Source organism: Talpa europaea (assembly GCF_964194135.1).
Source record: "Talpa europaea genome assembly, chromosome: 13".
NCBI classification, from domain to species: Eukaryota; Metazoa; Chordata; class Mammalia; order Eulipotyphla; family Talpidae; genus Talpa; species Talpa europaea.
This window is the reverse complement of record NC_140080.1, coordinates 2,757,339-2,783,907: the sequence shown is the minus strand read 5'-3', so window position 1 is coordinate 2,783,907 and position 26,569 is coordinate 2,757,339. Positions and strand designations below refer to the sequence as shown.

The 26,569-nt window shown below is 46.2% G+C and overlaps 1 protein-coding gene across 1 annotated transcript in view; it reads right to left on the bottom strand.

The window, feature by feature from the left end:
- The window catches only part of TET2 (tet methylcytosine dioxygenase 2), a gene marked incomplete at both ends in the record, with an annotated part of 34,052 nt that extends 9,618 nt beyond the window's left edge, over positions 1-24,434 (bottom strand). Inside the window, 6 exons of the mRNA XM_084251986.1 lie at positions 6,967-7,056; positions 9,030-9,180; positions 16,921-17,129; positions 17,671-17,764; positions 19,042-19,132; positions 21,098-24,434. Coding sequence (XP_084108112.1) covers positions 6,967-7,056; positions 9,030-9,180; positions 16,921-17,129; positions 17,671-17,764; positions 19,042-19,132; positions 21,098-24,434 — 3,972 coding nt within the window. The remainder of the gene's footprint in view (positions 1-6,966; positions 7,057-9,029; positions 9,181-16,920; positions 17,130-17,670; positions 17,765-19,041; positions 19,133-21,097) is intronic.
- Between the last annotated feature and the right edge of the window lie 2,135 nt (positions 24,435-26,569).

Sequence of the window (26,569 nt, the reverse complement as noted above, 5' to 3'; positions counted from 1 at the left end):
TGGTGAGTGGTGATGGCATGCTAGAAATTGGAAATCTGACCTTGTTGGTAGATTGTAAAACTTGTTCTGCTATGTGTCTAAGTTACTGGAAATAGGCTTGATGCTTTCAGGTCTTAATTGTGAGCATTTTTAGGTGGAACCAGAACAGCCTACTGGGTCACACAACCTCGGCCTCGGGATTCTGAAGTCTCCTTGGTCGCTTGGGTGTTGAGAAGTCCTTTCTTCCAGATGGTAGCAAGGAGAAGCACCGCAGCGCCGAGACATGAAGGGATTGCTCCGTCTGTGCCCTTGGCACTCTCCTCCCGCACGGTCTTCATCATGCAGCAGAATCAATAGCTCTTGATGAAGAGTCCTCTCCTCTTGTGTTCCTTAGATCCTGGCAGGGATGACCCTGGGGTCTGTGTGGATGCCTCCTCTCTGCCCTGGACTTTAAAAGCACTTAGGTAGTGAGCTGGGGAATCACAGCTTTATCTTTGCTGTTTCTCTCTTCTGGTGTTACTATCTTGTACTCCTTATTGTTCTATCTAAAAACTATTTTTCACATATATATGAGACGGTCCACAAGTATACATAAGTAAATATAGGCCTAGAAGCTGAACCGATACCATGATAAACTTTTTGATGGTCTGCATACAGTATTTACTCCCGGGTTCACGCCTTTCTGTTGTACCTGACAAGACCCTGGTCAAAAGAAAGTGAGGGTCTTGCCTAGCTTATTTCATAGCTGTGTGGTTTGTGACTATGGTTTGAGCTGTGGTCTGGTTAGCTCCATTCTGTTCCCTTACTAGAATCATATTCAAAGTCATTGGGTGTTTAGACTCTTGCCATGTCATGAGACATACCATGCAGGATTTGTGAATAGTTCCTAGAAATTCCTCTCCCATGGCTGGAAGACAGTTGTAAGACCAGGTAACCATGGTTTTCTGATGACCTTGTGCCTTGCTGGTGGCCGCGGACCACAAGGGGCTATTTACATTTACGGTAATTGAAGTTAAAATCCATGAGCTCAGTTGCTCTAGGCCACACCAAGGCTCAGCCAGTATGATGAGTGGTCATCAGCTAAACAGCACTCACAAACAACTCCCCTTGTGCAGAGGACACTCTTGGACAGCACTGGTCTAACGTGTCCTTCCCACATGGGGAGAAAGCACGAGATTGAGATCTGAACCTGCTGTTCAGGCCCAGAACTTAATGGTGAGACAACCACAGAACGGAGCAAATAGGTGTGCTGGATTGAAAGAATATGTAAATTGAGAAAACCTTTGCTGTAATTCCATAGACCCAATGGAGTTTAACTTTATAACTATGAAATCAAGGAGTACAGCAAGGAAGAACATTCTCATGTGAGAAATAAGAACACTTGGAGAGGTGACATAGACCAAATGGTAGGTTTTAGGACAGCAGCCAGTCTCCTTGGTCTTCCCATATAATGTGTGGAATGGTCAGGTAGGCCGACTGGCTCTCTAGGCCACATTAAGACACACACACACGTCATGGCAGACAGGGCTTACTGCATGATCTAGAAAACACTGTCCTTTCACAGCCATTCCTTGATTTCATTTAAGCATTGCATCTTTTTCATGTACTGTGGTGGAGCAGGCAAGCGAAGCTTGCCCTTAACCCCAGCACTTGCCCTGTGGCTGCTGCGGCCTCCCAGCCCCACAGAGACCTCCTAAGCGAGTGCCCCGCCCCCCGTTGCTAACACCACCCCACTGACTAGTATCCCCTCACAGCAGTGGGTCATGAACAGTGGACTAATGCTAAAGAATGATGCTGAATCCTCTTATTACAACTTAAACAGCTTATAGTGTCTTCAAAATTTGGAACTGCAGACTGAGAAATGCACAAAATATTCCAAAATGTAACAGGGTCGAATATGAATACTTAGAAAATCACATGTGTTAGAGTGTCTGTAATTAAAAATCAAAGCAGTAAAAAGCACACCAATGCTTTGTTAGTCCGCTCCTTTTCCCAGCTAGTCATTTGATTAATAGCACCTATAAAATGACGAATCTGGCAAAAAATGGCCAAACCTCAGATCTAGTAACATAGGCTGAATTCATCTCCTTTTTATTGTTTGATTTACTGTGATGTTTCTCACCCAGAATGACGCTTTTAAAACAGTACCCGGGCCTGCCTGGTGGCGCAGGCGGTTGAGCACAGCGCTGTGAAGCTGTCCGCAGCCTCCGCAGTGCGGGTTCAATCCCGGCCGGCCAGGGAGCTACCCACATGGTGCAGCAGACCTCTCCTGTCTCGCCCGCTGCTCCCCTCAGCAGTGTATTTCAGTAGATCTGCCTGTTCTGGTCCCTGCTCTGTCTCTGGTGAATCCTCTCACCCTCCCGCACATCTGGCCTGTACCCTGGTTCTTGTATAAATGAAAAAATCTTAAAAAAAAAAAAAAAAAAAAAAAAAACCCAAGCATTGTTGATATTGCCCTGTGATACTGATTGAAATAGATAAGGCTGTCAACAGTATAAGTCCCTCTACTATTTCTTTAATTTTTTTGAGATCACTTTGGTTTACAACACCGTGTATGATTTAGGAGTACAGATTCACAGTTTTATAGATGTTACCATACCCACCACCAGAGCACCAATACTTTTCCCATCAAAGTCCAATGGGGTCCAATGGACCCCCCTCGCTTAGGAGGTCTCTGTGGGGTTGAGAGGCCACGGCAACCACAGGACGTGTGCTGGGGTTAAGGGCAAGCTTCCCTTGCCTGCTCTCCCCTCCCCCCATTTGGTTTGTTTGTTCCCTTGTTTCTTTACATTCCTTATATGAGTGAATCCATCTAGTATTTCTTTCTTCTTATCATTTATTTCATTTAGCATAATTCCCTCTAGTTGGTCCTTATTATCACAGATGGCAGTATTTCTTTTTTTTATATAACTGAGTCATACTTCACTCTGTATACACACCACACCTTCTAATCCACTCATCTGTCCCCGGGCACCTGTTTCCATGACTTGAATATTGTAAATACTGCTGCAGTGAACACAGGCGAACATAGATCCCTTTGAATTTGTTTTTTGCTTTTTGATCGACAGGAGTGGAACTTCTGGATCAGCGGTAGATCAACTGGTACTGTTGTGAGGAACCTGCACACCGTCCTCCCAGGGGCTACACAGTCTGCTTTCCCACTCACAGTGCAGGCAGCTCCCTTTTCCCCACAGCCTACCAGCACTTGTTTCTGGTCTCTCTGACGGGGCCATCCCCACAGGTGTGAGGTGTATCTCGCTGTGATTTTGACTTGCATTTCCCTGGTGATGATGAATTCTTTTTCATGTGCCGGTGGCCATGTGTGTATCTATTGGAAGAGTGTCTATTCAGATAGTGTGCCCATATTTTGAACAGTTGTGTTCATGTTGAATGTATGAGTTCTTTGTAGATCTTGGATATTAGCCCCTGTCAGATGTATGGTATGCAAGTATTTTCTCCAAAATGTGCCCAAAGATAGTCCCCAAGAATCCCTGAAGCCAACATGAGAGTGTTTTGCCTGTTTTCTTCTTGTATATTTATGGTTTCAGGTCTTAAGTCCAAGTCTTTTATCCATTTTGAGTTAATTTTTGTGTGTGGTGTGAGACAGCGATCTAGTTTCATTCTTTTGCAAAAAGTGGCTGTCCAGGTTTCCTAGCACCATTTGTTGGAGAGACTTTCCCTGCTCCTGTGTATACTCTTTTCTCCTTGGTTGGAAAGAAACTGTTTACTTGAGTGTGGGCTTATTTCTGGGCTTAGCTGCAGTCTGTTCATTTGTGTATCTTTCACTCCACACCCCACTGTTCTGTGCCCTCTCATGCGTGGGGTAGCTGTACTCCTGGAGCCTGATGCCTCTGGTCTTCTCTGACAAGATTGCTTTGGCTATCCTGAGTTGCTTGTGCTTCCCTACAAATTCCACTAATTTTGCTCTACTTCGTTGAAGAACGCCACTGAAATGCTGACATGGCTTACATGGTAAGATGGCCATTTTAACCATGTTAATTTTTAATCCAATCCATGAGAAAGAAGTTACCTTTCGACTTGGGTCTTGTTTGTTTTAGCAGTGTTTTTACAACTTTTCTTGTAAAAAGGTCTTACAAAGGAGGTCTTTCACCTCCTTTACTAAGTTTATTTCTAGGTCCTTAATTCTTTTTGATGTAATTGGAAATAAGACTGTTTCCTTGATCTGCACCAGATGATTGTACACCGAGCGTGTCGCCTGCAACTTGACTAATGTATTGTTTCTAATAGGTATATTAGTGCCTACAGGGACTCCGTGTCATGACCCACAAGTGGTGCTGGCGCTACTATACTAATCTCTCAAATTGGACTCCTTTTACCTCTCTCTTGCCAGTTGCTCCAGCCAGGACTTGTAGTACTATGATGAATAGCAGTGGTAAGTGTGGACATCCCTGTCTTGTACCTGACCTTAGGGTAAAAGCTTATAGTTTCTCACTACTGTGTATGCTGTTAGCTGTGCGTGTCTGTCATAAAAGGTTTTTATTATGTTAAGGTACGTTCCTTTGCTCCCCATTTTATTGAGCGACCTTATTACAAATGGGTATTACACATTATCAGCTGTTCACTGATATCACTTATTTATCTTTCCTCCTTTGAAGTGCTGCATGCACTGACTTGGTTGCATGTGTTGAGCCATCTTCGCACCTCTGGAATAAATCCCACTTGGTTATGATGTGTGATGCTTTTAACGTGTCACTGAATTTGGTCTGCTTAGATTTTAAGGATTTTTGCATCTATGTTTATCAGGAATAACTGGTCAGATTTATGTTGAGCTCATAAAATGTGTTGGGAAGCACCCCTCCTCCAATTTTTGGAAGTGTCTGAGGACAGGTATTTGTTCACTTGTGAAGTTTGATAGACCAGGCAGTTTCACTAGTGAGTTCTTTGTTCAAACTGCATGCTCTGTAAGTGGCCTGTTTTCTCTTTCTTCCTCAATTGAACTTGGAAGGTTGTATGATGCTAAGAATTTGTTCATTTCAAATTACACAATTTATTGGCATAAAGATATTTATAATAGTCTCTCATGAGCCTTTATATTTGTGAGATACTCATTATAGTCTCTCCGTTCACTCCTGATTCTATTTATTAGAGCTTTTTTTTTCTTGGTGACTCCAGCTAGAGGCTTGTCTATCTTGTTTATCATTTATTTACACACGCACACCCGCACGAGGGTGATAGCAGGCGGCAGGAAAGGTCTGCACACCAAGTAGGACCCGCCTCCAGTGGCCGGGGAGCAGCCGGGGATCGAACCGGCACCACAGAGGCTGCGGGCAGCTTCACAACCCAGCGCTCAACCGCTGCGCCACCAGGGAGGCCCTCTTGTTGATCGTTTTAAACGACCATTTATTTCTGCTGCCTTTTAAACTGCTCTGTCCCTTGAATAAGTGAGTCCCACCATTATTAACAGTACTGAAAATAAATTTTATAAACCTTCACATCCATTTCTGCAAACCCAACTGGGACATAAAAGAACTAATGTCACCCCCACTGGCATCCTCCATGTTACCAAGTCAACAGTGGAGTTGGCTGACTGAGCTGCCTGCCTGCTTCCCACAGCGGAGAGTCCTGGCCGTGGGCCTTCTCTCCTCTGCAGCCTACTTCCAGCACTTAATTTCCTCTACTTAAATCTCACTGTTCCTAACCCCGGTGCATACTTAGCTCACTTATGTTCACCCACTCACCCCTAAGATGTTGAATATCCCCTTGACAGTATAATCTCCAATCTGAAAAAACCTGCATTCACTCCAGTTGTGGATTCACTTGCTGTATTTGAGAATTCCAAGTCTATAGTCATAATCTGGATATTCCTTTTCCATCAAATAACACTATGAGTAATGTCAACCTGAGTATGTTCAAAATAAAATTTTTCATCTTCCCACTCGCTCCCCTAAACTCATTTTTCCTCTAAACCGGAAATATGGTAGATTCTCCACTTCTCTCTTGCTCAACCTCAAATCCAGTCGCTTACTACGTTTGGTGAATCTCACACTCCTGCTCCTCGTCCCTATACCTCTGCTGTTTTCTTGGCTGAGGGCCCTGCATCCTTTGGCCCGTGACTATGACATCTTCCGCCTCCTCTGATTTACTCTTACTCACCTGAGTTACTTTTTGTTAGTGTCACATGTTCGGTGACCTGTTCAAATTAAATTCCTTCTCTCTCCCCTACCCCCAACACACAATTAAAATACCCCAGTGGTAACCTCTAACCTGTAGGTATAACCTCTTGCCTGTCTTTGTATGACCTCCAAGGTCATTTGTGACATTCTCTACCTTTTTTGTTCCTTCAGAAATTTGCTCTTCTTCTACTATTCAGGAATTGCTGTTTTATATGCTCTGTCTCCTCCACAGAGATTTCCTTAGAACCTACATTGCTGCTGTTTATGTATGCAATGACTAAACACAGTGCCTGGTTTGTAAGAGATTTTCATTTAATGCTTTTGTTGTTGTAGAAACAGGGAAGATTTTATAGTCTGTTGCCTCTGTGATGAGTATTTCTGAACAAATCATCTCATCTTCTCCATAGGGGTAGCCTAAAACACACTCACAACACAGGAAGAGTGGTTTTACTTGGTTCATAGAGCAAAGACCACACTAAAGTAAGAGGATCTAGCAAAAGCAGATATATCTGGACTTGTGCATGTTCGGTTACAAAGTAGTATACCCATAATGCTATGTAAACAAACTCTTGTGAAAAAGTCAGTGCTTAGAATTTATAGTTTGGGTCACATAATTAATCACTAAAATCTGCTTGTGAGCCTTAAAAATCTTATCTTTATACATACAAAGACTGAAAATTTGCTCTTTCAGATGTTGTAATTCTCATATAACTGATAAAGGTCATGGTTAATGGCTTTGCTAATTAAGTAGTCAAGTGCGGAAAATCACTGTTTCCCAACTATTTTTGGGAGTAGGGAAGTATGTCATCATTAATCAACTGTTCAATCACTGTCAATAATTATTTAAGCTTACCTGGTTATTATAGGCATCAGGTGCAAGTTTCTTGTATGTTGGTGCCATCAGAGTGGACAGGTTTTGTAAATGAGCCTCCAGTTTCTCCTCCTGTATAAAATGAATAATTCTGCATATTAAATTCTAAAACCATCCTCTCTATATGAGCGAGGCTATCAGTTTGATTTTTTCTCCCTGCATCTTGGCTCCAGATTACAATATATATATATAGTGCCTCACTAACTAAAACTAAAGCATCTTAAAAACATGACTATGTCTAAGTTGAAAGTATTGCCCATATAGTACCTGTTTTTTGAATGTGCTATTAAAACACCTAGCTCCTCAGTGTTTTCTGTAAGATCACTGGCTTAGACATAGGCAGGCATCTGGCACATTATAAAATCCACGCTGAGGGGAGGGTTCAGACAAAGTCATGTGGTCTTTTTTTTTTTTTTAAAGATTTATTTATACAAGCACTGGGTACAGTCAGAAGCGCGGGAGGGTGAGAGAATTCACCAGAGCCAGAGCGGGGAGCAGAGCAGGCAGAAGGACCGAAGGACACTGCTGAGGGGAGCAGCGGGCGGCAGGAGAGGTCTGTGCGCCATGTGGGACCCTCCTCCGGTGGCAGGGGAGCAGCTGGGGATCGAACCGGCGGTGCAGAGGCCGCAGGCAGCTTCGCAACCCAGCGCTCAACCGCTGCACCACCGGGGAGGCCCAAAGTCATATGGTCCTAAAGGGGCACATTCTACACTCCTCTCCATTAGTTGCCAAGGATGATGAGCTGTGACGGCCCTTGTTTGGCTTAAATTGTCTATTTCTAATTGTTTAACTTTAAATCATCTCTCCATAGAAGTAAACATTGCTGGCTGGTGTGAAATAGGGAGGGAACAGAGCTACAAAGTGATCTATATGAAGAACTTTGTAAAGTTACTGGAAAGGAGAAATAATGTTCAGTTCTCCCTCCTTTAACAAAGAACATATCTCCCAAGTCTCACCCTTTGTCAAATGGTAGAAAATACTTGGCTGTTTTGCGCACACCTAGGAGTTCTCGTTTGAGGGGACATTTCTCGAGCAATCTTGGGAGTCGGCACTGCCCGGCAGAGATGTACTTGGAGGAGGTGTCTGAGCTGAGACCCCTGCCTGCCGAGAGGGTGCGTGAGCCAGCCAGGAGAGCTGGCGTACACAAAACCCGGTCAGGGGGAGGCGCTCTGTAACCAGCCTGGAAAGTACACTGGTGAAGGACATGCAAAATGGCCCCTTCTTATTAGGCATATTCATGTTTTTCTTAGGAAAATAGGACCTCTAGCACATTTTCAGTTTACTATTGAAAATGTAATCCTATGAAAAAAATTTCCATGATGACTTTTAGAGCTTCTGCATTTTCTTAAATTTCCACTGGTAGTGGACGTTAGTTCCGTTCTCTATTTAAATTCACAAATAAAAAAAATTTCCCTAAGAGGGACATGTCACTATTATAAATGTATATTTCAATGGCATTTAAAATAGGAAAGATAGCATAGGTGGTTAAATGTGGTATTTTAGAGAAAAGACAAAAACTAGTGACTTAGATGAGAAATGAGAGTTCATTTGTTTCCATTACACTTTTACACTAAAATAGAAATGTTGTTCATAACTGAAAACATTTGTTACACTAATTTTACACTGACAGCTCTCATGGTGTTTGCAGTGTGACTAGAAAGTCTTTTTTCTGAATGCAGAATTGTGATTTCTACAATTCAGGTTCAAAAGATGAGTTTTAAACTGAAGTGTTTGTTTAGTTTTAATACTGGTGAGACAGCCCTTGAAAACTCTGGGTTAACATAGAATAAATAAAAAAAAGGCCATAGATGTGAAGAGTTTATGCTGCAGCAACTTCTTTCTTGGGTCTCACATGGTCATTATGCTACCTTTACAAGGAACTCTAAGGTGTGCCTGCGCTCTATTCAAAATGTTGTGGGCTCATCCCTGAGATGAAATCCTCTGCTAGTGAGAGCTCAGTGGAGTGTGCCAGACTGTTCACGTCATCTGTGCTCATCAATTCTCCATGAAAAATATAGAGATTATACATCAGGAAGTAAACAAACCTCTTTTGGGTCATCCCCAAGCAGCTTAAATTTTCTTGGGATCTTGCTTCTGGCAAACTTACATCCATTGTAGTACATGCTCCACGAACAACCGAAAGAAAAGGAGGCGCCGCAGGTCTCTGGGTCCAGCCCCTGACAGGCACAGGTTCTCCTGAGAAACCAAAGACCAAGTTCATGGCTACGGAGCGCATCACCAGTGCCACCAACTTCATATTGGGTGTCTGTGTGTACATGTACACGTGACTGCACTAAATTAAGGTGTTGCCACCACACAGAAAATAATTTTAATTGACTTTAAAACACAATTTAAACAAACTTTCTGTTGCAGAAAAATTCACAGCTAGGGAAGAACATATAATACTCACACTATAATGGCTTCACAATACACAGGAAAACTACTTACCCAAGTAAGTAGCGCCACACAAAGAAACATGCCTGCCCCCCAAACCTCTGTTACTACTGGGGACAGTGCTTGGAAGGAAGCACAAGAGATTAGTTCTGCCTTTGAAAAAAATTATATGTACATCTAAATCTCTGACAGTTTTACATGGAATTGGTTTTGTGCAGACTCAGCTCCTGAAATGTATTTTTATACTAGGTATACATTATGTATAACACACTGCATAGTATTTTTACTACATATATTTTATACTCAGTAGGAGGTATTTTTATGCTATAAAAACTTTTACAGACTCTAAAAACTTCACATGTGGTATAAAATGAGCGGGACTACAGAGGGATGGAGACTCTGTGGCAGCGGCTGCTCGGTCCTGAGTCACCTGCAGCACTGTGCTGGGGTGTCCTCTCACACCAATGCAGGGAGCTGCACCTTCAGTCAGTCCCCGGGGTGTAAGGATGCCACAAATCAGTTGTTCTACCAGTGGCAGTCATTGGAGTGCTTTCTAGTTTTTGGCTACAAGGCAGTGTAGTGACTTTACCGCCCCAGTCAGACACGTCCTAAGGACAATAATCGAACAAGCAAAGCAACCAAATGAACACAATAAAATAACGTACTCGCTAAAGTACATTCAGCAGCTCTTTCCCCCGCCTTGAGACAGGACTGGCACGCTACAATACTGAAAGTGTGCAGTGAGATGATTTGATGAGTGTAGGTTCCCGCATAGAGTTAACACATCCATCAGCTCAAAGACTTATTCCTTGACAAGAACGTTTAAGTTCGTTCTACTCTGAGCAAATACATGGTCCAGTGCATAATGACGTGATAACGAAAAGACTGTGCCCTCTTACCAGCCTCTCCTGGGTCCCCACCCAACACACGTTCCCTAAACTTTTCTACTGTTTGAATCCAAGGTTTTGTGTTTGATGATTTGTCTTTCTGTCTGGTTTCTTTCCCTTGGCATAATGCCACCCTGCCAAGAAAACGGCAGGGTTTCTTGTTTTTCTGGAAAGGTGAATATTACATTAAGTACTTAATATGTGTGCGTATACAAACCCTGACAGACGTGAATATGGAACGTGAGAGAATGACTTCATTTCTTCTGGAGATGCATACCCAGAGTAGGGCTGCTAGATCTTAGGTACTGCTGTGTTTAACTTCGGCATCGCTTGTCCTTTTGGATAACATACCCCCTAAAAGGGGCCCGGTGGTGGCAGCCATTCTAGCCGAAGTGCATGGGTCTCGCTGTGGCTCTGGTCCACACTTCCCTGAACGAGGCCTTTGCGTGTCTTTATGAAAGTGTCCGTTAATAAATAGGTTATTGTTTTGCAATTGACTTGTATGAGTTCCCTGTATATTTTGGATCATAAGCTCCTATCAGATATGTGGTTTGAAGGCTCTCTCACATAGCCTGCCTTTTATGGAGGGTTTATTTTGCTTCTGTTGCTTTTACTGTCAAATCTAAACAAATCACTGTCAGAAACAAAGCCAGTAAGATTACTTCTTGGGCTTTTTTCCTAGGAATTCTATTGTTCGGGGTCTTAAAATCAAGACTTTAGTGATTTTTTTTTTTGGGGGGGGGATAGTGTAAGAGAGGGGTCCAGTTTCATTCTTTTGCAAGTGATACTCAGTTTCCCCATCACCATGGATTGAACAGACTGACAGAGGTATACAGTGGGATAAGACAAAGATTAACTGACCATACATGCATGGGTTATATCTGGGTTCTCTATTCTATTTCATTGGTCCATCTGTCTGTTTTTATCCCAGTACCATTCTGTTTCATTAGTATACCCTGGTAGTGCAGCTTGAAATGTGACAGTTTGAAATATAGACAAGTGGTATATCAATAAATTATCAAGAGATGCAAAACATGCTAAATAAAATACTAGCAAACGTAAGCCAGCAACATATAAAAATTATATATGTGGGCAAGTGAGATTTCTCAGAAATGAATTGTCAGTCCAATGTATGAAAGTCAACTAACACACCATATTACAGTGGATCCTTACCACATGGGCTTTTAACTGTGCAGGTACACTGACATGTGATAGATACAGATGAAGTGTTTGTTAACCGAATATTATTAGAGCTGAGTTGAGGAGGAGTCAAATATCATACACCCTGTGTGGTTTAAGGATCCACTGTACATTCAGAAACAGCATCTGAGGAAAGCCCAACAGCCTCTCATGGCACAATACGTTCTACATAAGAACCCTTCATCAACACGACAGAATTTCTCCCTAAAGCCAGGAACAAGACAAAGATGTTTGCTCTTGACAGTGCGCTCAATGTCTACTAGAGGCTTTAACCAGGGCAGTTAGGGAAAGAAAAGCAGACAGACGGTTAATAATTAGGAGACATACTATCAAGATGTATAGTATGTATATGCATACTATACATACTATACACTCTTCTCAAATTGGTCTACTGATTCAGTGGAACCCCTATCAAAAGCCCAGATAGGGACATTGACAAGGTAAATCCAAAACCTATATGGGCATAAAATGGGTCCAGAGTTGCCAAAATAGACTTGTAAAACCAAACCAGTTGAAAGCAACAGTAATCAACCCTGTGTCGTATTTGTGTAAGAACAGATACATAGATGCACAGACTCAAGAGTCCTACAATAACCCATACACCCTTGGTCTTGTCACCCTTGTGGGAAAATGGATGTTCACTGGAGAGTAGTCTGCAGCACACCTGGGGAACTACAGGCAACAGAATGAAGCTCAGCTCTTACCTCATAGATCAACATTGATCAAAGATCTAAAGCTGTAATATATCCAGGCAGAAAACCCTCAGCTTCAAGATCTAGGAACAGGCCATGGTTTCCTAGCTGTGACACCAAAACCAAGCAAGTAGTCAAGTCCTAACATCCAGAGTATAAAACGAACTCTTACAACTCAATTAACACAATTTGAAAATCAACAAAGCTTGGGCCTCCCCGGTGGTGCAGCTGTTGAGCGCAGCACAGTGAAGCGCTCCACAGCCTCTGCAGCGTGGGTTCGATTCCTGGGTGGCCAGGGAGCTACCCACATGGTGCAGCAGACCTCTCCTGTCATGCCCGCTGCTCCCCTCAGCAGTGCTTTCAGTCCATCTGCCTGTTCTGCTCCTGGCCCTGTCTCTGGTGAATCCTCTCGCCCTCCCGTGCCTCTGACCTGTACCCTGGTTCTTGTATAAAAATAAATAAATCTTTAAAAAAAAAAAATCAAAGCTTTAGGTATTTCTTCAGGCAATTTATAAAGAGCCAGTAGTACATGAAATAATGCCTCATGCCATCAGGCATTAGGGAAATGCAAATAAAAACCACGAACGTACTTCACACCCACAAACTTGGCTGTAATAAGACAGACATAACTAGTTTTCCTCAGTGTGTGGAGACTCGAGAACATCCATATACTACTGACAGGAATGGAAAGTGGTGCAGCAGCTTTGGAAAACAGTCTGAACATACCCCAGAAGGTAAAACATATTTTTTGCCCATACGTAACTGGTACACATGTTCGCAACATTGATCATACTAGCAAGAAGTGGAAACAACCCAAATGTCCATTAACTCATAAAATGTGTGTAATATTAGAGGGACAAAACAAGAGTTTTATGTTATAGGTGAAATATTATTTAGCCATAAGAAGAATATTCGTATTATCACAGAGATGAACCCTTAAGGCATTGTACTAAGTCAAGGAGGCCAGGCTTAGCAGTCAAGCACAACGTAATTCTACTAATATAAAATGCCCAGAATAGGCAGACAACAGAGAAAGCTGACTAGTGGCTACACTTCAGAAGGAGAAGTCTCTGGCCAAGGGGTATAGGGTTTCCTTTTGAGAGTGATAAATTTATACAACTTTGTGAATATACTAACCCACCGAGTATATACTTTTTGAATTTTATGGAACGTGACTATCTCAAAAACAAAACCAAACCAAAAAAAAAACAACAGGCAACTTGCAAAGTGACAAGCTAATGGAAACAGGAAGTGATCATCAATGGGTGAGTACCGCACTAGACGAAGGTTTTCTGGAAAACTTGTAAGGTACATGGTGCCACGGACAACACCTGACATCCTGAACACTAAGCACCACACCTCTCTCCTCTCTCTCCTCTCTCTCCTCCCCCGACTTCACATCCTCCTCTGTCATCTAAACACACAAACACACATACACACAGAACATCATGGTCAATGGAACAATACAGACATCATTTCCCCCCAATGGGTATGAAGAACTAAGATCATTTCCTCACCACTTATGAAGCATTTTTACCAGAAGGTAATAGGGATAGAGAATAAATAGAACAAAGCAAGTATGGAACCAGTCAAATACAGAATGTAGAACATGGTACAGTGCAAATAATCTCATTCATACAGAAGGGGAACTGTACACTCTAAATTGAGAGTTTCACAAATCACGGTTTATCTCCCTAAATGCCATCAACTAGAGCCACTGTACTGAAAAGCCTCAACCAAATTCAAGGAATGAACTTTCCTCTTCTCTGACTTTGGATTAACAAAGTCTGAATATTAAACGATAACATAGAGTCACTGTCAGTTTTGAGATGACATGCTGCCTAGGTTTTGCAAAAAAGCCCTTGTCTTTTCTACTAGTGGGGGTGAGAATGGTTGCACAGCTGTCTGTGGGGACTCCACTCCAGTAACATGGGACACAAAAGCAAAAATAAGCAGTGAAGTACATGAAGCCAAAAACCATGTGAACAACAAAAGCGGTTATTAAAACGAAAAAGCACCTTTCTGAATGGGAGACAGTGTGCACCCAACAGGGCTGAGACCCAAGATGTACGAAGGAAAGGAAGAAGAACTCAACCCAGAATGGGCGAAGAGCTAAGTAGGCGCTTCTCCAGAGAAGACACACAGCTGGCACAGGCACAGGAAACATGCTCACCATCATGACCGGCTGGGGAATTTGAATCGAAACCACAATGAGCTACCACCTCACTGCAGTGTGGAGAACGGGGCCTCCTGCACTGCGGGTGGGGACGCAGACGGCACGGAGGGGTCTCAAAGATGGACATTCACCAGGACCCAGTAATGCCGCTCCGACATGTCTCTCTGAGAAGGCGGAGCACATCCACAGGGATCATGCTCCATGTTCACTGTGGCACTGGCTCCCAGACAGACGGGTAGAGACTAAGACGTGGCGTACAGACAGCCTGGACTACCCATTTGTGACAACACGGATGGAGAAAGACAAGAACTGCATGATTTCACGCACAGCAATATGCAGAACCAAAACCAAGAAATAAGCACACTGAAGTGAACCCTAGAAAGCCTCTGCAACACAGAGGCCAGCGTGGGAGGGTGACGGCGAGGGGCCTGGTGGGCCCCGTGTGCTGGCGCACACACATAGAGGGGAGGGTCTGCGCTTTGGCTCAATGTTGTAAACCCACGTTACCTAAGATGCTAATGGGGACAGGTGTGGGGTTGGAAGTGAGGGGAGAGTCTGGTAAGATGGTGAGAAATACTGACGCTGGAGATGCTCAGTATAAAGGTCACAGGAGTGCCCCCGGCACGGCAGAAGGCCTGCCTGGCTACGACTTCCTTACCGTGACAGACATGCCCACAGCGATTGCTTGCCAAAGCAGTACCGGTCAGGCTTAGTCATGAAATAGAAATCTCAGAGGGGAATCTTTAGAGGAGGAACAGCTGGCTGGGCTTGAAGAAAAAGCACAAATCCATTTTTGGATTTTTCCCGCTGAGAGCGGCTGTCAGAACTCTCTGGGCTCCCAGTGCCCACATGGGCCGTGGGGGTTGTCAGGCTCCGAAGAGGCACACGTGCCTGTGAAAATGAGGACTCAGCAACTTCCATGTGAAGTTATCCTCTGTTCTTGGCAAAAAGTCCTAATTTTAAACTTCTGGTAGATACAGAGTAAAATTTCTACCTGATGGGACAGAAGAAACTTTAGATGCTCTAAGGGAAGTGTCTTTGCCGCTGTTTACGACCCTGTTTGTCATGCACCTCGAGTGCATCTTTTGTGTTGCTTTGGAGAATCGCCCTCAGTAGGAGTGGCCCAAAGCTTAAACTTCATCTGAATAATTACCTAAACCCCAAAGTTTTAAACAGCAATAAACGAAAGTATACTGGCAATATCAGCCCTTAAAATTAAAGCTTCGTATCTTGTGTATGTTTTACCCCCTATTTAAACCAGTTTAATTATTTTTTTTTGAGACCCTGGCCCTGACATTCACTGTTTTCTAATGCAAACTGAGACAATGTAGGCAAGTTCTTCAACTTGTACAGAATTATTACCTGCTGCTCTTATATTCCATTTCTGGTAAGGGCATTTCTGGGTAAGAAAGAAAAGCCTTTGGAGGAAAATACCAAAGATGTGTAACAGATTAAAATTAAATCTATTACAAAGACTCTGACAGAGTTGGCATGAGACTTCAAGAAACATAAAGAAAGGACTGACTCTCTTTACCAGTGCTGTAGTGGATGTGCAAGCAAACCTGTTCCAGGAGAAAGGCAGTGTTGCTGAGGTCCTGAGAAAAGCCGTTGCAGCCAGTGGGATCCAAGGCCTCCAAGGGCATACCTGCCAGGTGAGGCCGCACACGCGCAGCCCCTGAGGCTCCCCCCGACGCCTAGGAGCTGCAGCATCCACCTGCCAGTGCAGTGCCCGCTAGACCTGTGGCCTCCTAAGGGCCATGGGGAGCCCGGTCAGGCCTCAGAGCCAGAGACCCTGCGCTGCCAGGGCTGGTGGGAAGTGCCAGCTGGGGGCCTGGCACACTGTGCAGAAACAGCACAGGGTATCTGCACGCCCAGCGTGGTGGGTGCAGAAGGAAGGGGAGCAGTTCACATGGGGCAGCGCGGCAGGGGCTAGCACAGGCCGGTGCCCTCCAAGTGGCCCTTTGCACTTCCTGTAAGTGGCTGAGGTTAAAACAGCAAGAAAGATATTCCAGTACTTGGATGTGCTCAACGTTTTCAAGAGCAAACCCCTGTCCTCGTCCAAACCCTCATACTCCTGGGAAGCAATGCCTGCCCCAGCCACCCGTTCCTGGTGTTCGCTAGCAGTACTAGCGGCAGCGATGTGAGTGAGCTGAGACTTACACGGATGGTTGGTTCGGCTCTGTTTCCACAGAACGCGTACAGGCCACGTATTTTACCTTGGCTGTGTGTATATACAGGAAAGCCCCTGGCCCGGGATCCCCAAATGTCTCGCCACACCTCCTTTCTGTTTCAGATGCTGCAACGTGGAAGGCGCAGCAAGCACAAGGGCTGGCACTGCAGCCAGTGGACTCGCTAATATTCCCAAGTTTGAGGTCTGATGAGCTGTTGCCGTGGCCCCCGCCCTTGAACTCAGGCCTAGCCAGGGCCCCAGATGACCGTGCCTCAGTGCTGAGTGCCGGCTGGGGTCTGTCCCTGGGACTGGGGGTGTGCACATGGACCCCTGCAGCCCACTCTGGTGCAGGCTGGCTGCCCCCTCTGTGCAGATGTGCAAGGGCAGAGTCGGGGCCGCCCGCACCCCCACACTTACTCTTCGTTGAGGGAGCAGCGGCGGTTGGTGTGGGCGCCATACTTCCGCAGCGTCTCCGTGAGCTCCGAGTACAGCTGGTCGGCCAGCGGCAGGGGGATGCCTTCCCACACCAGGATGAGGACGACGATCACGGCGGCCTCGCACGCGTGGCCCGCTCGCTCCCGCACCAAGCATAACAGCTTCTCCTCACTGCAGCTTCTGCGCACCACCTGTGTGGGTCCCCGTGCCCCCCCAACACCCCACCCGCCCAACAGAACAGGGTCACTGGCTGCAGAGGAGCACACGGGCGCAGCACATGTGCTCCTAGTACGTCTGGGCACCATCAGGGCCCACAGCCAGCACCTGCGACTGGCCTTTGGGGATCCCACCTGTGGGGTGGGGGACAGGTATCCAGGTATCCAGCAAGTACAGCTGCTCCAGGCGGAACAACCTCTACCCAGAACTCGGGGCCCAATGAGCTGCCCTGAACCCAGAGCTGGGCGAGCCAGGCAGGCAGGCCTCCTCTAAGGGTGTTTAAAGGAAGGACTATCTCATAACGCTCTGGAGAAGCATCCTTCTAGGGGACAAACAGGCCCCGTCCTCCCTATTGAAGTCTTTCAACTAAGTAGAGTTTGTACATGATTGTAAAAGTAATCTAATTCAATAAACACAGTGACAATTCTTCCCACGGGCAGGAACGACTGTGCTGGGTAACCCAACTCTCAGGCTTGTGCGTGAGCCAAGGCAGCGGGCATGCCGAGTCACACTCACCCATTTAGCAATAGGACATCCCTGAGAGCTTTTGCCTTCTTTACCAGTATACACGACTCTTTCGATCCTAATAGCTTTCCCCTTCTGGCCAAACCTTAAAGAAATCCAGAGACACACATAAACACAATTAGCTAGTGAATCCACCAGGCAAGCAAAATAATGAACATTTGAGCATAATTTTATCCTATCACCACATCCTGAGAAATGGTTTATTTTTTAAAAACAGGTGTAAGCCAAGCAAACTGGATCCTAATCTTAATATATACTGATAATTGCAAAGCTGCACTGAATTTATGTGCTGGGTAAAAATAATAGCAACACTCAGTTTATACATATTTTCACAAAGCAAGCTTGCTAAATCCAGTCTTCCATTTGATATGCAATCTTTACTAGATTTAACTATTTTAAAACTTGGGGAATCATAGATTTCAGTTAGAACTATTCCTCAAGCAATCTCATACATTTTTTAAAAGGAGCTGGCAAATAACTAGTACCCAGCGATTTAATTGTATTTTCCCTTAAGACCAACATAGTACTTGCTCATAAAAATAGACGCGTAGAAAAAGTCACGGTCTGTGCCAGGCTACGGGATGATTAGTTAGTGAATTTCTACATGCTAATTTAGACATGAACAATCTGGAAATGGAGCAAGGACACTACGTTTCTGCTGCCCGGAACATCTCTAATGTATTTTAATAGCACTGCCTACCTCTCACAGAAAAGGCATCCTAGCATAGTACAGCTCAGAGCTGTGGACACCTATATCAAAGTCTCTCTGCATTGATTATCTCGCTCCTAAGAGTCTTCTACATGCAGGAGTAACTGCAGATTCAGGTACATACTTGCATACCTGTGTTGACAGCAAAGAAAAAGCAGCTATAAATAGAATCTGTCTCTATTTCTATTCAATATAACCCACTAGCCCTCAGCTCAGACTAAGGGACAACTTCCTTACAGGTGATACTCATGGCCACTCCAGGTGATGAACTCGGGGGCTCCTCTCTCATACCATGCTTCCCCCCCCCCTCCTCTCTGATACTGTCACCAAATGGGCTGCCAGCGTGGGGCCCTCTGCAGCGGTGCCAGCACCCTTTCCTGGCAGGCTGGCTAGCGGGTTCCTGTTCGTGCCTGGGTTTCTGCATCCGTCGCCAAGTGGGCAGCCGGTGCCAGCCTGCAGACTAATGGTGCCGTCAAATATTGTGACTCTCCGGTGAACGGCACAGTGTGTGGTGCTGGCAACCCTGGATAGCTAAGCCTGCTAATCATGACTCAATTTACAATTGTTTACTGCTTTGCTTGCGAAAGCTGGAAAAATTCTGACATGTACAAAAGGAGAAACGTTCATCTGCCCTGTGCCTTTGCGTTAATTACCTTTCTTCCATGATTTCTCTAATAGCTGCCACATTAGGACCTGCTCCTAGATGGGTATAAAAAGGACCTTCATCTTTTTCAATAATTTGCTCTGTTGAGATAATAGAAGATTATTATTTTAGACCTCAATTATACTAAATAGAAAGGCTATATCCACAAGCGTATCCCCCAACTGCACATTAAGGGCCCTAGAAGTTTTTTTTTTTTTTTTTTTTTGGTATTAGTTCACGTGACTGTCACTTTGGGGTAACACTTTACTCCTCCATAGGTGCACATGCTTCATTCCCCCTCCACCACACCTCCCATGCCAGTGCCCTGCCCCTTACTCCCTTCAATGTGACTTTAAACATTGTTTTCTTTGAAAGGAGTAAAGTGCTAGACTAATCTGTTAGAAAATGAAACAAGTATATATGCACGGCTGACTGTTGGATAAAAATAAATTACATTTCAGATACAGGTGAGAAATTATTGTAACACAAGTGGAATTAAAGCAGTGAGGGAAATTAGCATAAATTATATGTAATATTAACTACAATCCAATTTTTAAAAATTTTAAAGCTAACTGGAAGCCTGCCTGACAGCCAATTGGATGTTACATGGTTAAGAACAAAATGTGTGTGTTCTCTCCACCCTGGAGTATTGCTCACTTGGCTGGAAACCCACATGTAGTAACTGTTTTGTACATAAGAGCACTAAATCCAGACTCACATGTGTACCACACCTTATGATCAGAGATGCACTGGAGTGTGCAGGTCAAAGGGAAGGGGTTTGCAGATTACCAAAGATAGGACAGTGGGGAAAAAGGGTGAGCATGGTCATAACTTACCTAATACTAGCTATGCCGTTGCGGCCCTTCAGCCCAGAGAGGTGACTTGACCTGACCCCCCTCCATTCCCCTGTTAAACTTATTAAACTAGGGCCCCACCCATAAGGGGAACAACCCGAGGTTGATGGACTCACAGTAGCTTGTTTTTTCAAATACCTTCGGCTCTGTGCAATCTGAATACTTACGACCCCTTTTCTCTCTATATATATAAATGTACCCATCTGCAATCGTCAGCAAAAATATTTCCTTGGGCCTCCCTGGCGGCGCAAGGGGTTAAGCACCACACTATGAAGCTATTTGCAGCCTCTGCAGCATGAGTTTGATCCCCGGCCAGCCAGAGAGACAACCCACATGGCGAAGCAGACCTCTCCCGACTCGACCACTGCTCCCCTCAGCAGTGTGTTTCAGTCAGTCTGCCTGTTCTGTTCCCCGCTCTGTCTCTGGTGAATCCTCTCACCCTCCCGCACATCTGGCCTGTACCCCGGCTCTTGTATGTATAAATAAACAAATCTTTAAAAAAATACATTTCCTTATGCTAACAGACCTCTCACCTATCTTCAATTTTAATTCAAAGGTATTTGCTTAATAAGAAGAAAAGAGATACCTATGCACTTTCTAGCATTTAAAGAGAAAATAGAATCAAAGTACATATAAATTACACAGCATTTTGAGTATATAAATGGAGAAAAGGCATTTTCATGTGTATTCAGAACTTAGCATTATAATTTCCCCCAGGTCACTGAGACTTTCGATACTTTCCCCCTTATCTAGAAATTAATGCTATAAAACTACATTCAATATTGAATTGAGATGTCCTACATTTGCATATTTCTGGACTTGTTTTTGCAGATGGCAGTATTTTGTCACTTAATAGATGCTTCTGCTGCTTTGCTAAGTCTCCAGGAGATGAGATGCAAAGAGTTACATAGGTGAAGTGATCTACAACGGATATATTTATATTTTAAAGGGTCTGAATAGAGGGGAAATGAGCACGCATAAATGTGCTGACTTTTTTGGAAGAGTCAGACCTAAGCGCAGGTCTTTTTGTTCAGTGCAAGCATCTGTAATTTAAGGACAAGAAATATAGGCTTCAGATTTTTATGAACCAAATTGCTGCCAGCTTAAGCTTCTTTTCTTTTTTTAAAGAATAAAGCAAGCAAGGCCCCTACCTGAAGATGAATTTTCTAATTCTGGATAAACACTACATCTCAGCTCAATGCTGGCACTTACCTACACAGCTGCATGATGGGAAATCATACTGAGTCTTGACAGGTGTATCCAATAAATTTTTTATAGGTGTATCTAGCAATTTGGAAGGTGACTCTAAAAAATGATTGAGAACAGAACCAGCTGTTCTTTTGGTTGGTGTCTTTTCTAAAGATGGAGTTGCTTGCTGCTCTAAAGCCGGGGTGTGGCTGTCGAGGTCGGCAGCAGAGGTGTGTCGGGTCAGAACCGTGACTGGCCCCGACATTTCAACTTTGATTTGCTTCTGTGATTTGAGAGTGGGCACCTTGTGGTCAAATAGAGACCTGGCCTGCAACTGCTTCAGATGCTGCTCCATTGCTTCCAGACTGCTCCTCTGCTGCACGGTCTCACAGTGTGGCAGCAGCACCTCTTGCTTAGCTATCTTTTTCCACGTTTTGTTTTCTGGCTGTGTGGACATGGGGTGCATACAGGCATGGGGCTTGGATCCGGGCTCCACCTTAATTGGCCTGTGCATCTGCTGCTGGCCAAAGTCTGTTTGGGATGGCTGTGCTGGCTGCTGCTGCTGCCCTTGCTTCTGTAAGAGGTGCCACCTTAAAGCAGCATGCTTCTGAATGTCCTTGTGGGGAGGGGTCTGTGTGTGACTGCCCCCGGGGTTGGGCACAGGGAAAACATCTGTTTGGCTCTGTGCCAGGCCCCTGTGCCATGCGATGTGCTGGGCTGGCACATCTGGGTTTCGAGCTTTGCATGCCTGTAGAGCAGAAGCCTGGTAAGGCTTCTGCTCGGATTCTTGAAAGCACCTAGGAACATCTTGCTTGGAAGTCACATTATTTGGAAAATATTGCATGTGATGCAGGTTTTGGGTCTTGTGTCCTGCAAACAGTTCAGAGGGGATACTCCGTTCTTTATGGTCTGGAGCTGAGTACGTACTGTTTGAACAAGAAATCTGAACCTGGTTGGCATTTGATTTCAGGATCTGCCCGTAGGGAGAATTGCGATTATTCAAACTCTGAGCTTGCTCCAGTCCCATCTGGGTGTGTGGGGCCTGGAACTCGTTTGATTTTGAATACTGACGCTCACCACAAAAGCTCTCTTCCACCTTCACGTGCCTAAAGAAAGCTCCATCTCTTTGCTGGTCGTTGTTGCCTTGTGAATAAGGAAAACTCTGGGGCATTTGTTCTTTATTCTTCATCTGTGAATTTTGCTGCTGCTGCTGCTGCTGCTGGTTTTGACAGAGATGTGAATTCTGGGGCAGTTGTATTTGTGCCGCCTGCTTCTGAGGCTTGTGTGGCAGAAGGTGTGAGTTGGAGAACAGCTCTGTCTCTGAAGCCTGCGGAAGCAAGTGCTGTTTGAAGGTCGGGGCAGGGAGCTTGTCCATTTGGGGTTCTGGTCTTTGTTGAAAATGAAATCTGGGGGTGCACAGTGACTGCACATGAGCTTCTGGTGAAGGGTCTGAGTTGGCAAAGTGCACCGGGGCTTTCGGAAGGTGGAGCTGCTGGTCCCCAGCACCCTGAGATTGCCCCTGTTTCATCTCCACCGGGTGCCTCTGAGGCTGGTGCTCCGGCCCCACGGTTCTCTGGGTGTTCGAATGCACCAGGAGCCCCCGGGGCAGGCTGGAACTTCCAGTGTATTGTTTGGAGGTGACCTGAGGGGAGGGAATGGACTGGTAGGGAAGGGCAGAAGGCAGGGAGGCCTCGCTACCCTGTGGGTGGGACTCTGCTGGGTGAAAGTGAGGGGCCTTCAGTTCAATCCAGCCTGGCTTCAGGTAGGGCTGAGCTGGGAGGCCCCGATCTCCAGGCCGCTCCTCCTCTCCATCCTGCAGCTCATCTTGCTCTGTGCATCCTGCCTGCGACTGCTCTCTGCCATCGGCGGGCACCGGGTGACGCTGGACATGTTCTGACCTGGGTCCCGTTTCCTCAGAACATGACGAAGCAGTCATCTGGGCTGGGGCCCAGGAGTCACTCTTGGGGACGCAATTATTCTGCAGCCTTTCTGGAAGCATCCGAGAGGGGGTGGGCACACGGGGGCCCTGAGGCAGTGGTGCCTCGGCGGGACTCTCCCTCTTCACTTCCTGTACGAGAACCACGTTACTTTGGTTGGGGCAGTGAGGGTGTCCCTCTGAAACGTCCTCCTTCTCCGTGCGTTTTGCTTCTGGAGGAAGCAGAGGAGCCTGTGGAAGGGGCGCAGGGGGAGAAAGGAGCCTTGGTGGTGGAGGTGGTGGTGGGGTGGAGGCAGAAATGGAATCCTTAGTGAACACTGAGTCCTGCTTGAAGTAAGCACCATTCGTTTCGTGTTGCTGTGAAGATCGCCTCGCCGTGCTGAGGCTGCCGCCGGTCCCTGTGGGGAACTCGCCCCCCAACGCGGGCCTGGCGGTCACTGGAACGGCTGGGGCGTCCTCGTTTTCTGCAGGAGACGGGCAGACCTGGAAAGCGGCTGCGTGTTGTTTTGCTGTCTCGAAGGGGCAGGTCCTGGTTGTGGCCGCGGGATCCCCGGCATCGGCTTCGCCGGCCAGGGGCACCAGCCCCGCGGGTTCGGGGTGCAGCCGTGGGCAGGCGGGCTGCGGGCAGCCGGCGGGCCCTGAGGTATGTGACGGGGGAGAGAGGTCACAGGACAACTCGCTAGGAGCCTGCCTGGGAACGACTTGGATGTGAGATGGGGTTTTCTGCACCGCAATGGAAACACAATCTGGGTAATATTGAGACAGCGTCTTCTCCAGGAGTTCACCTTCCGCGTCCTCCACGGAGGAGGCGGGAACTGTAGCACCGTTAGGCATTAGCACCGCCTTGTTCTGGAGCAGGGCCACGAGGCTCTTGTCGTGCTGGGCAGCCCCCTGCAGCAGGGGATGCTGGGGGGCGCCGTGGCCGAGGGCGCAGAGCCCCGCCAGGTCTTGCCCAGCGCCCCCCCAGGGGGCCTGCCTATCACTCAGGGCTGAGGCGGAGGGGCGCCCGCCGCCCTCGCCGCCGCCTCTCCCTGGGCTTTCCCCGAAGTTCGCGCTTTCTCCATTCGCCTTCTGGTCTGGCCTCAGCTTCTTGCTCTGGTGGAGGCCGGAGAGCGAGGGCTCGCTGACCGTGCGCTTTATCCCGCCGTTCTGCAGGCACCGGGGCAGCCCCCGCACCGCCGGCAAGTCAGGGCTCGCGCGGCGGAGCTGGCTGCCCTTCGCAGGGGGGATGCCGGGCTGGCCCGGGAACGCCGGCCATGGGGTGTCTCCGTTCACCTCCCGCTGAGGGCTCTCCGCAAAGGGGCTTCCATTCTGGAGCCTGGTCGCCAGGGCTTCGGTCTGGCAGACGGGCGAAGGCGAAGGCGTCGGCGTCAGGAAGGGACTCAGTCTGTTGCCCTCCACATGGCTGGTTCTGTGCTGTTCCATCAGGCTTGCTTCGGGGCCATCCACAGGGCTGCCCTTGGAGTGAATTCTGCAGAGCACAGAAAGGACAGGGTGTTAGTGCAAACCCAGGCCCGTGGCACGTCTTCGAGACCAGCCTTGGCGCTCTCGTGCCTGTTTCCCGTTGCCGGGAGCTGCGCTCACACAGTGATTCTGGACTCCAGAGCAGCTCCTGGCAGTCGGTGGCCATCTGTGGTCACGGAACACAGATCGTCAAAATCAGCTAATGAGGGACAGAATGATTCCAGCTTCCTTCTCAAATAATCCCCTTTAACAAAGGAAGACCACCCCATCCTGCCTTCCCCAGCGCCTGCATCTCCGGCACAGGCATTGCCCCGTCACCAGCAGACCTTTTGACTTCCCTTCGGACTATTCCTTCACTCATCCTCCCGTCCCATCAGTAGCTAGATCTTCTGTCCCCTGCCCATTACCTACGGCAGGGACTTCTCCAAGAGGCCTCCCCCTGCCTGGCCTGGCCTGGTCTGTTTCGAGTCCTTCAAGGCTCCTGCTAAACAGCCCTCACAGGAATGTTGCAGGGAGCCGCTGTGGTGTCACGGCCTCCTAACACCCTGTGCCGCTCCACTCCGCTGCATGCCTGGCACACCCCACGGACAGGGCAGGGCTGAAAAGGGCAACTTTCAGATGCCCTTTCTAGGTGATTCTAGGGTTTCCTCTACGGTCGAGGAGTCCTGCCTCTCTCTCTCACACACACACACACACGGACGGACAACACAGGCAGTGCTATGCTTTCTTTCCCCTCTTCCCTCTCACATGCACACCCCAATGTAATGGCAGCCTGGAAACACCCAAGCACAGTGAGCTACTCATAGCCCAGTGCTGCTGTTTTGTCTGCCCAGACAACTCAACTGCCTCTTGGCCCAGGGGCCACAAAGCATCTCTCTAATCTGTCCCGGGCATCACCTCCCCTAGGATACCTTCTTTGATTTTCCAGGAGAATCCATCACCCTCACTTCTGTGCTGCGTCTCTGCTCTCAGATCCGCTGCTGATCACATCTCCTTTGTTTAGGCTCTGACTGGACGATGAACTCCTTAACGACACTCCATTGACCTAACATCCAACCCGTTTCATAAATTAGCTTATCTTTACTATCCTTTCTTCATTCATTCAAAGTTGTTTCAGACCAGTGGGGTGGCGATTTCAAAGACCAGATGATAAAGAAAGCAGGGATAGCCACAAAAAACATCAACGACCTATTCTCAGCACCCCGCTGCCCCATTTGTGATACTGTCCTTCTTCCTTTTTCCCAGTTTTTCTAATTGCATTCATTTTAAGGATAATATGTAGAAAAATCAATTATTTTCCCTTTCATCCGTAAAACACAGCTCTATTAAAAGTCATTGCTTATTAACCAAAATAAGTGAAACAGAGAAAAAAATATATAAATATTGCAAAGCAACACTAAGTTATTATTATAACATAAGAAGACTGTACAGTGGCCAACCAAGAACAGCGATGGAACACTGTTACAGTTCATGAGAATTTGTAGCTGAAGAAAACAATCAATAGCCTCAGCACAGAAAGGGAACAGTAAGTCAGAAGCATTAGTGGAACTGGACACTGTAATGGAAAAAATATTTTTAAAGCACCATGAATAAATTTAAAAGGAAATGTTAAGAATGACCTATTTGAATAAGACTTGAAAACAATACTGAGGGATATACAAACATGAAAACTAAACAAGCAGGAAACTGTAATATGTCCTGGGATAGTTGTCAAGTTAATCTACTCATTTAATGTACTCTCAATAAATACACTAGCAGAATGTTTTGACAAATTAAAGAATCTGAATCTAAAGCTCACGTGGAAAAATAAACCAACTGATTCACTAGGAATAATCTGTGAAAGAAATGTAATGGGGCCTGGGCAGGGCAGTTGCCTAATTAAAACCAAGGTAACCAGCAACATAAGCTGTTCTATGAAGACTGGCCTGTACCTGCCACCAGCAGACAGCAGGTACTGGTGAGAATGATGGGACGGAACAGGATGTTTAGAAATAGAGCCAAGCGCAAAATATGGTGTGAGATACTGATGCATCTCAAAGACATAAAGGATATGGGAACAACTGGATACTCTTCTGGAAAATGATAAAGTTGTGTCT